The following is a 12,070-nucleotide window of genomic DNA, read 5'->3' on the forward strand; positions in this document are numbered from 1 at the left end:
AGCAAAAACAGATGTCTTTAGCCATGAATGGAGCTGAGGTGGGCATCTGCGAATGGAGTGTAAGAAGGCATCTTCAGCCGTAAATGATAAGGCAGACAGGATGATGTAAAAGACGAGGAAGCAACTTATCGTGCCCGTGTATTGGATCACTTCATCTGAGCAAAGACAGACACATCTTCGCCATGAATGGAGCAGAAGCAGGCAGATCCAAGGCGATGTCAAAGAAGCAACTTATTGTTCAGGTGCATTGGATCTAGGGCCATAACTAGGCAGGTGCACCCGCACCTTTGATATTTTTTACAGGGCCCACTTGGAGGGGGGGGGGGCCTAAATTCAGATTCTTGCACAGGAATGGCTAGCTATGGCCCTGATTGGATCATCCTGTATTTTACCACTCAGATAAATTAACAAAAAGTATTATTCAGTTCTTGGGAGGGGCAATCATCCCCTTCTGGATGTGTGCATGTATTATATTGTCACATCACATAAATGTTTGGAGAATTGTCCATCCCTGTTATCAACATTAAATACAATAGGACCTCTATGATCTGGACTAATGATCACAGATAACTGTAAACACTGTTATCCTTTTTCTGTCAGCCATTCTGCACAGCATTATAAAATGTACAAGAATGACACAAACAAGGCATAGCGCTGATCCAGTTGGTCACATGACCATATCTGAAGTTGCACCATTCTTGTGCCTTACCTTTCAGTTGCTAAAAAAAAGCTATACATTTTGACTAACTTCCCGGTATTTCCTGTAAATCTCAAGTGCTGATCGTCCCAGGACAGTGTGGAGTTATGTGTGCATGTTGGAGCTGACATGGAAGTCAGTTCTGTGAATTAGGGGAAGGGGTGGTTCTGTAAAAGAATGGAGAAATCCAGTTCTACAAAATGGAAATGTTTGTTTTCATCCCAATCTTCATAACCAATGAAAGAAACGATACATCAGATCTGAACATGAAATCAAAATTTTTGTAGCAAGGTTAACCTGCTTCCAGGTTAATCCATACATGGATAAGTGAGGTCCTACCGCACAAAACAGAACATAATAGACTGAAATAATATTTTGTTTTATGAAGGTACAATAAAAGCAATAATCGTTTAACAGACTATTTTGATTCCATTTGAGACAGGTTTCCGTCTCATACGGTGTCCATCTTGGGCCAGGATTATATTCGGGGTTTGTAAATATCACGATATTTTCAAAAATATCCAATATTTTCAATAAAATGGTCAACCTACTGTTTATTATAAATGTTTTAAGCGTGATATAAATTAAAGAAAACATTTCACTTAATATGAATACTTCTTTTGCTGTTTATTAATAAAACAATATTTTTATATATAAATCTCATCTCTTACTCTCTCGCATCTGATATTTTCCGATATATATCTATATTACACAAGAATGGTTTGATAGTTTTTTATTTGACAAGAGTTCTATATTTTGTCATTTGATAAGGGTTTAATATTTTCAGTCGTATATTTTCATTTGGGAAGCGTTTGATGTTTTCAGTCTCATATTTTCATTTGACGAGGATTTGATATTTTCAGTTGAGAAAACTAATATTTCCAGTTTCCTATTTTCATTTGAGAAGGATTTGATGTTTTGAATTCAAATATTTTCAACTGATCAGAAATATCAATTCATTCTTAACTGAAAATATCAAACTATTTTCAAATGAAAATATGAGGCAAAATATGAAACCATTCTCAAATGAAATCTATTTGCTGATTAAAAAATTCAAAGAATATTCATGTGTAAATTCATTGATATTTAAATCATTAAAATATCATACAATTATACATATTAATACATCTAATATGTATTTTTGACTGCAAATAGTGAAAATATTGGATATCTATCATGATATGTATCGATTGACATAATACAGTTGACTCAGTAATTCGACATCTATTATTCCCTTGGTTGGCCCAATACTAATTTCAATGAAGAGGAAACTCTCTAACTCGACACATGTTTGGCTTAACTCCGCTTACAATTTTTGTCCCTTTACTACGACTGGTTTTTACAATTTCCCTTGTGTTACCATTCTAAGAATTTTTTGACGTTGTCCGTGAGTACTTCAATAATCCTTTGTTCTATATGATGGGTCTCTTTTTTTACGCTATGGGTGGGGGCTGCATGTGAAGAATGAATGTTTGAAGACTCTTGGCCGGACTATTATTTTATTGCCGTTTCCAGGACAGGTCTTTCATTCTTTTCATGGTCAAAAGAAGTGTGTGATCTCTATTGGATGTTGACAATTTCAACATCCAATAGGGATAAAAATCTTATCTATTGTAAGTTTTGATATTGTCTCTGCGGAGAATGCTTTTGGCGGAACTCGGTTTTAGGATTTCTTGGAAAAGGAGTGAAAGAAAAAGAGCTAAAGCCTGGTTAGACGCTGAATATGTCATTTGGTTATCATCGTGAGTATCGACGGCTGTGAATGCAATGGCTCCACACAAACTTCATACTTTAACATTGAAATTTTCAAAAAACTAGAATCAGGAAAACTCAGAGTGAACTCGCCACAGAATATGGAGTTGCACGGAACTCATTTCAACATTTGCTAAAAATGAGAGAAATTTTTTTTCAGCATTCAAATCTTATAAACCAAGCCGAAAACGTAAGAAATCAGAATTCAGCCATGTAGAGCAGGGCCATCTGAAGAGCATCATGGGCCAAGTGGTTTTTCTGAGGGTTTTTCTACCTGGTAAATTTTAGAAAATTTCATCCGGATCTCATTTTTTGTGATTGGGCCGTGCCCGGGTGAGCCCATGCCGACACTGATGTAGAGGAAGCAACTTTTTGTGGTTCAAATCCCATTATTAGGACCAATAATTCAAGGAAAGAAAAAGATTTGCAAAAAAATCTCAATCAAGGAAATTAGGAATCGTCCCAAGTATGAAAACTTTTTACAGAAAATTAGACAAAAAATTTGTGGATGTTAGAATGGACGCAAAAATTTGTTTTAGATGCAGTTGAAATGATTGATTATGCATGGAACTCAGGCACGAGTGCCATGATTCGGAACTGCTTCCGTCATTTTGGTTTTTGTTCTGAGTCTTTGGAGAACGATTATTTCTCCAAGAAAATTAATTAAAATCAAAAGATTATTTCTCCCGAAGATTCTTCCCAGATTAAATGTGAAAAAAGAATAAACAGCACCACAGGTGATTGTATCAACGATGAATTTGTGAGTATTGACTCTGATCTTGTAACTTCAGGACTTCTAGCAGACAATAATATTCTAGAATCAATCACCCAAAGCAAGTGCTTCATGTTTCGAAGAAATAGAATCAGAAAGTTCAGATGAAGAAGTATCTGCACCATCTCTCCTCGATGCACTAAAAACTCTAGATGTGATACGTCACTTCCTACGCAGTCAGTTAAAAGCCGATAAACTGAAGCAGTATAAACTGAATAGTGTATATAGAAAAAATTTTGTTTTCTCTTCGGAAAGAAAAACAAGCAAATATACTTGATTATTTTTCATGAGGTCAATTTTTTTTATACGTTTTGATTCTATTTTGAAACAACCCCGAATTAAAATTAATGAGAATTAACATTTTATTTAAAATACGATTGTTAGAATATATATAATAACATACACAAAAACGATCAGACAAAAATTTAAAGTGAAACCCTGCTAACTCGATGTGTTTGTCGATACTTTTGGGGTGTCAAGTTACTGAGAGTCTACTGTATATTGACAAACCCTGATTACACTATAAAAGTTTGATAAAAGATCTTTTATGAAACTTGATAAATGCACCCAATAAGCATCTCAGTTACATTTGACCAACAGGCTTGTTGGTTGTTTTTTCCTTCAAGTTTTGTAAAAGATCTTTCATCAAACTTTTATAGTGTACATCCGGGTTTATGAAAATTTTGCCCTGGGCTCATTTCTTCCAACCCTTAGATTGCACTGTAAAAGTTTTAGAATAGTTCTTTTATGAAACTTTAAAAATGCAACCAATAAGCATGTTGCATACATTCATGTGAATGTAACCACAAGAGGCTTATTAGTTGTTTTTTCTTCAAGTTTTGTTAAAGAAATTTTACCAAACTTTTACAGTGTAACATACGGCCTTAGACCAATATTACACTGTAAAAGTTTGATAAAATCCCTTTTATAAAACTCAAAAAACTTAGAAAAGGACTTTTAGAAAGCTTTTATAGTGTAATACCAGCCTTAGACAGGTTTCACGGTATTGAACAAAGACCAAAAAACAATCCTGATTACCAATTTACAGATTATTTTATTTCGTAAATTATTTACTATGGTAAAAGTATATTACCGATATTATTGACAATTCAAAGAAATATTAACAAAAACAACCACACAATTTGCTCAAAAAAATTTAAATCTTTTCACAACAGAGAAAAAACATATTCAACAAAGAAGGGCGTTATTTCCCCCCCCCGTTACTCACCAAACTTAAAATTCAAGTCCATAAATACTGTTGTTGCCAAGTGGAAGACATATTTATACATGTGTTTAATGTCGATAATATAACTTCCACAAATGTAGGATTAATGGGAACCTTCAGCACACTATACGTTATTGCATTATTTTACCCCCCCCACACACTTTTTTTTAACAAGCTTATAATAGGAACTTAATAGTTACGCTACATCTCTGGTACCGTTTGTGAGAGCACCACCACTATGAATTACAATCACGCACAAACCTCTAATACATGATTTTACGTTACTGAATCAAAAAAAATTTTCCAATACACAAGTACACCTAAAAAAAATTGAGAAAAAATCACTTATAATCGGAAACTGTCTGAGTAATATTTACATGCATATTCATAATCGCTCATTTGATAACAGGGTGCATACGGAAACGGGGGCCACAAACAAGACTCAATACAATGAAACTTTTGCTGACATTTTGAGCTTCTTATTGCTTTACAATCCTACAAAAGCATTGCCGATGCGCAAAAATAACAAAGCATATCAAAAATATAGGTACTCTCATGTTATAACCATACCACTTGGCGCTTTTTTGTCTTGGCGAATTTTCTTTGAATTTATGCCTCCGGTTTGGTGTTAAATATTATTTTTAGTGTAATGTCCATAATTTATATATGCTAAGCAAACATTTGATGTCAAAAACGTGTGGTATGGTTGTAATGGAAGAGTACGAAAATATGTTCAGGGGAAGTAGTAAAATTTCAGAATCCCACGTTAATTAAAAGTCAATGAAACACGCAAGGCTTTTTCTTGGCCATTTAATGAGCAATATATTGCTTCACGATGGTGATTGTTTTTTCCCCCTTTTGGATATTTTTCCCATGAGTGAAGAGCATCTTTAACAAAGATCTAGCCTGTATTTAAGAGCTTCTTCAACCACAGGAGCCACAGATCTCTCGGAACATCAAATTAGCTCACCAATTGGATTGTTCCAGTTGTCCCTCCTACCCCTTAAATACCCTGCAGCTAAATAAGCTCACCAGGGGAGGGGGCAGTGATCACCTCTTTGTTGTTAACAGCTCTGCAGGTGATCAGTCTAAGTCATGCCGAGAAATTCTTAGATACAGTCCGAATCCATGTGGAAAATGTTAATTTAAAAAAGAGGGGAAAACTCAACCCCCAAAAGTATTTCAGTTAAATTTCCCAAAAACACAGATTATAACTGTTTCCTGACAAATTTACCCCCCCCCCTTGATCCCACGCAGCAATATTCGCCCAGGTAAATGACGAGAATTGAAAAAAACACATTTTCAAAACTTGTTTACTGCATAGCTGCCAAGTCTGAAGAATGAGAATTTTGTGAGATTTCTACGCAGATCCGAATACCATTCAAAAAGATTCCGCAAGTGCTGTTACCGAATTTGACAACTTTTTTTTTTTGTCGCCAAAGGATTAACTTGCCACTTGGGCTTTTTCAAAATTTTCCTTAAGGCGATAGTAATGTTTTTCAAGCCAACGTGCTAACCTTATCTATTTTAGCACCATTTTTATTTCTCTTCATCAGCAAAACTGCATTAACACAGCTGTAGTGTGCCTTCTCAGGGAGCCCTCTTGAAAGAGTTATACAAAATAATTGTATATTTTTTATGAGGCCCCCTGATTCTGCTCAGGGGGGGGGGGGAGGTTCCAACTCTCAGTTAAGAGTAAGCTTTCAAGAAGCTTTGGCCCTCAGTGTGTTCATCATCGTTGAAATTTATTGAGCAATGGCAGAAGCCTTGTTCGTCATCATACAGTTTGTGACACAGATGTATGATTCACATACTTTGCTTACTTATCTGCAGATAAGTTGGCGTGGCACCTACAAAAGAATAGTTTCTTGCCAGAATATTCGATCCATGGTTTCGAACACCAATCGCGCTAAGAAATTTAGGTCGCCATTGGATTGCCGGACTAGAAATCCAAAACAATCCGGGGTCTGCTAGAATCCTGTTTCCAACACTTTCATTAGTTCCAGAATTCTGCATAGCGATATTCTAGTTTGCCAAAAAAGAAAATTCGCCAAATTTCTTTTTTGTGGGCCATCTTTAAAGATTTTCATGATTTTAAAGATCTTTGGTGAGCAAAAAAATTCTATGTTACTAAGGGTCAAAAACCTTGATGAAATCGCAAAATTCCCTGTAACCCCACTTACGGTATCTTAGCCTCTTTTCTAGAAAGAGAAACCAAATGTGAAAGCTTGAAGTAAACTGAACGTGTACAGACGAGGGATTATCGATACACAATTGCTTTACCCAAAATAAAAGAATCGTCCAATTGCGACACAGCTACGTCTCACCTCGTGGTTGGAGGTATATAAAAGTCACCTCTCCAATTTTACTTTCGAGAGCACCTGAACTAATGCCAGAGGTAGATTTAACAGCGGGTGCACCACGTGTGTGCCCTGTGTTCCGGCTCCTAAAGGACCCAGCAAAATTCTACTTTTTTTCAAGTAAAGGGGCCCAGATATTTTCATCTGAGCCTGGGGGGGGGGGGCTTCAACTAACCTTAATCCAACTCTGATGCTGTAATTGGCAAATTGAATTTTTACCCCATGCCAAAAATCATTTCTTTGTGATTCGATGCAATGGCAAAAATTCATATGATACTTGTGACACCATTTTGAAGGGAGGAAGAGAAAACAAAGCAACAAACTTTGTCCAGGTACATTCTTTGTGAATAATTTTTCCTCAAAACATTTTAAATAATCACGGTCAAATTAAGGAGATATAGAAATTCTAGAACCTCCCGCAAAAATTTGTGGGACTTGACAGCTATGTTATCGCCATCTATAACAAGCCTAACTAGGTAGACAACACAATAGATATCTTGCTGTGATTAGGAAACTAATAACAAGCAATAGTCTGTGTTCCGAGAAATACATGCATCTCCATACGTTTTTCGACAAATCATGCACACGAGTATAATTCAACTTATTTTTAAAAAAATACATATACATTCGGACAAAAAGAATGAAATTTAGGGATCAAGAATAAATTAATTATAATAAGTGGTTCAGGAAAACGATTCAAGGAAAGATGCATCGTTTTCAGGACACGATACTTTGTTAATCTTTCTACAATCTAATCGGCTCAACTGATGTCCCAGGATGCTTGCTGCCCGTGTAGTTACAACCCCCAAGGCTGACAAATCCTGTCAGATCAATTGGGAATTATTAATATACAAGTCTCATCCTTGACACGTTATAATACCCTTGAACCTCATTAATGCAAAACTAAACAGCCCGATGAAATTAGATCATGTTGCCTGATACATCCAAATATACAGGATGAAATGTGAACAATCTGCCAAATGAAAGGGGGTGATAGACGAAGCCCAAGTGGATCATGAAATTCCCCAACAACCGTACTATCTCGAACCGTTCGAGTTATGATGGATAATCGGTCATGAAAACAAAATGCGTCAAGCCTGGAAAAAAAAACAGAATTTGTAAAGTTTCTATTAGGCTTACACACACAATAAGCACACGTTTAGAAAAAGTGGAAAAATCCTATAAGGCAACACTAATTCTATCACAGAATATCCAGATTTAATTGCAAACTAAAAGTGCTGAAAGATTGGCAAAGTTTAAAATCAAATGTGAAAAAAAAAAATTGTAATCGCCAATTCTGAAAACCTTGCCCATTGTACCAGCTTTCGAAAGAGCCTGCAATAAACTATATCAGCGCTCTAGTTCAGGAGAAATTCAGCCTTTTTCGCAATAAATCATTGAAATTGGAGTTCGTTGAAGTAGATATTTGATGAAAACTCTGAATTGGTGGATACAGATTTTGCAGAAAGAATCCTACAAGGTGACACCACGTCTATAAGATTAAATGACGAGCTACAAGCATTGAGAAATTGGCATAGTGCAAAATCAAATTTTCGCCAAAAATCTGTAACCACCAACTCCAAATTTTCCATCGAATATCTACTTTGGCAAATGTCAATTCCAGCGACGTATTGCAAACAAAAGGTTAAATTTCTCCTAAACTAAATCACCAATATGGTTTATTGTAGGCGCTTTCGAAAGCTGTCACGATGGAAGTTTTTTTTTTCAGTAAATTCGACTGATTGTAATTAGAGGGATATTTGCGGAATTGGTGATTATAGATTTTGGCAATAATTCAATTTTAAATTTCGCCAAACTTTCAACACTCATAGCTTGCCATTAAATCCAGATATCGATGGAAATGGTGTCACCTTATAGGATCATTTCTGTTCTTTCCGAATATGCGCTTAGTTTGCATATAACCCCCCACAGCAGAATGTGCCAAAATCTGCGACTTTCGTCGAAGAACAATTTGGAAGAATTTTTAAGAAAAAGTGCAAAAAAACACTAGTACATGTATGGGAATTTTCACCGCAGAACATTTCCAGTCAGGAGGGCTCGTTGCAGAACAGTGCTAAACATTCTGCTTTGGGGCATATAAGTCTCTCAGAAACTGTACAAATTTGAGTCTTTTTCAGATTTGACACATTTTTCTTTCATAATCGATTATCCCACATATCTCCAAAACGGTTACAGATAAGGCAAGGCTGCTACGGTATTATATATTCCACTCAAGCTCGTCTATCAACCCCTTTTTTCGCAGATTATTAGTTCACCATGCACATTGTGCTTAAAACAATGTATTGCATTAACAAAGTTTGGCGATCCTCCACTCGTACAAACAGAACATCGAAAATGAAAACCAAAAATGCTCCATTGCAATGGATCGATATCCCGAAAAAGAAATGCATTGTTCCTTATTTTATTTTTCAGGACATAGATTATAATAACATGCAAAAAATTTCAATTACATGCACCCTGAGTTCCATTAAATGCATTTTTTTTCTTCTTCATAAATACGAAAACGATTGAATCAATTTTTCACTATATTACACCATTGGTTAGGATTTTCCCCCGGTTTTGCGACTAACTAATACATCATAAATCGGAACTAGCCGAGAGATAATACATAAAGACTTCACATTCCGGTTAGCAAATTAATTTTTTTTTTCAAGGTTCGGGTTTTATGTCTTGACCAGAAGGTGGTGGTGGAGGAGGTGGCGGCGGTGGCTGCTGCGGAGGTTGTTGATGACCAGCTTCTGGCATATGAACGATCGGCACCAAGATCTGGAACTGTTCCTTCTGCTGAGGGTTACACTCCCTCGGTGTCTCGTTGGCGTGCAGCACGAAGTGGTGCTGCAGGTCGATGTAATGATCGAACGAAACGTCACAGATATTGCACACATGGATCTGACCAGGGCCGTGAGACAGAGCGTGCTGCCGCAAATTACTGAGGTGAGTGAAACTCTTACTACAAACCGTGCACACGTGTGGCCTCTTCCCAGTATGAGTCAGGATGTGCTGCCGCAGGTTACTGAGGTGAGTGAAACTCTTGTTGCAGGTGGTGCAGACATGCGGCCTCACGCCCGTGTGGGTCAATACATGCTGCCGGAGGTTACTGACGTGCGTGAAGCCCTTCCCGCAGTGGCTGCACAGATGCGGCCTCTCGCCCGTGTGTATCAGTATGTGCGTGCGGAGGTTACTCACGTGACTAAAACCTTTGGTACAATAGGAGCAGATGTGGGGCTTGATACCCGTGTGGGTCAGCTTGTGCTGCCTCAGGTTGCTGATGTGGGTGAAGGCCTTGCCACAGTCACTGCAAACATGCGGTTTCTCGCCCGCATGGGCCATCTTATGGAGGCGGAAACTCGCTATGTGGGTGAATGACTTGCTACACAGTCCACAAACGTGAGCCTTCGCCGCTGCTGTCGGAGGATGAGGTGGAGGAGGAGGGGGATGATGATGAGGCTGGCTCAGTTGCGGAGGCAGTGGCGTCGGTCGATGAGGAGGTTGCTGTTGTTGATTACTTTCAGGGTGTAACTTATTGGACATCATATTTTTGAAATATCTATCACTTAATGTACGCTTTGGGCACCTTTAATGTTCCGCGGTTCGTCATAACATACGGTATTATAGCGAGCACATTTTCCACAACAAATTCACTTAATGACTTAAGCGTTTATCAATTAGCGATTCGCCGTCGAAATGGAGTCGATGTATAGCATTGGATGACACGAAATAAGAACCTTTTCGATCCCCGAGGACGAGAGTTTTCGAAATTTTCGAGGCTGGCACCCAAATCACTGACGCCCTCGCCCGCTTCGACGTGCGAACAACAGCCGCAGTTTACGGGACAACAAAATTCATCAACGCCGCCATACTTTCCCGGATGGAATGATGATAATGATTAGAAAACCGTAGGGTAAGGTAAATAGAATTTAATAACTTTTTTTTATGTTAACAAATTCATAAAATAACTAATGATAAATAATTTGAATAGCTTTTATCTTATTTTGATATTATTATATTTTGAAAATTAATTGTTTTTCATCTCTCGAAATTTGTGATTTTACTTTCTGGAAGTCCTGACCATATTTGGAAGACAGCAATATGGGACTTTTGAAGATTTTGACAGATTAGGGGCCGTCAAGTATTACGTAAGCAAATTTTTTGCCATTTTTTGACCCCCCCCCCCCCGTCAGCAAAATTTCGTCATCAACTCTGCCCCTCTGAATCCAACTCATATTTTCATAAAGGATGGTTAATGACGTAAGCATTATCCCTCCTCCTTGTCAGCAAATCGGAAACCCCCTTCCCCCCCCCCCCATCGATGATGACGTAATGCTTGAACGGCCCCTTAGTGAGGTGTTTCCCGACGTGGGCAATATATCGCCACCTGGTGAGCGATAGAAGCCACAGATTTAACATGCGATCCTATTATTTGTTTACTTGAGTTGGGGGCGATGGAATACAAAGTTTTGAAACTGTGGACTTGGGGGTAGGGGTTCCCAAAGTTTTTCCACTGCTGCTCCCCTTTTTCCAGTTCAATGCTTATCCGCGAGCTCTGGCGGCTCCCCAGCGTATTTTCGCAATTTATCTCCAACATATTTTTTCGTATTTTCGAAAAACCTTTGTTATGGTCACCACTCTAAGGCACTCCCGGCGAAGGTTGGTGGCGCACAGTTTGAGAACCCCTGGAGTAGGGGTGCACAACCTCCAGCCAGTGGCCTCCAATGAATGATGGAAAAAAAGTACAGATCCGCGAAAGCCGAGACAAATATAAAGGTCTGGGGCTCCAGGGTAAGTGATTTTTCTGAAACTCTATCGTTATTTGGGAAGATTCCCCCCCCCCCCGGCTTTGAAAACCACAATAGAAATTGACAAACAATGTGAAATATGCTGTATATACAGGGTGATTTAAAACTCACCGTACAAATTATAAGGGGAGGTAGAAAACCCAGAATCACATAAGAATGTATGACTGCATGGAAACCCCAACCTGATCAGCTGGAGGATAAACAGAGATTAAGATCATCAATGGGTGTGGAAAATACACGAAAAATACAAAAACTCCTAATGCATTTCGACACACAATGGGTGTCGTCTTCAGTGAGGGGAAAAAGTTTAACCACTAATCACGCTGATCGAGGATCCCACTTGGGTTGAATACCTAATCTTGACTCTCAGTCACTCAGCGGAAAAAAGTACGTCTCTTCATTATCGACAATGAACAGAACGGAACGTCGTCGTCAGAATGAAGCTGA

General features: G+C 38.0%; 1 protein-coding gene across 1 annotated transcript; it reads right to left on the reverse strand.

Annotated features, from left to right (window-relative positions):
* Nucleotides 1-4,434: 4,434 nt before the first annotated feature.
* LOC149071661 (uncharacterized) lies at nt 4,435-10,696 on the reverse strand. The gene has a single exon (XM_089247672.1). It carries the CDS (start codon nt 10,359-10,361, stop codon nt 9,477-9,479), a length of 885 nt encoding a protein of 294 aa, XP_089103798.1. The 5' UTR covers nt 10,362-10,696; the 3' UTR covers nt 4,435-9,476.
* Between the last annotated feature and the right edge of the window lie 1,374 nt (nt 10,697-12,070).

The sequence above is a fragment of the Pholcus phalangioides genome, unplaced genomic scaffold (genome assembly GCF_987345545.1).
Source record: "Pholcus phalangioides strain wild (caught in Gottingen) unplaced genomic scaffold, Ppha-v1.0 ptg000018l_1, whole genome shotgun sequence".
NCBI classification, from domain to species: domain Eukaryota; kingdom Metazoa; phylum Arthropoda; class Arachnida; order Araneae; family Pholcidae; genus Pholcus; species Pholcus phalangioides.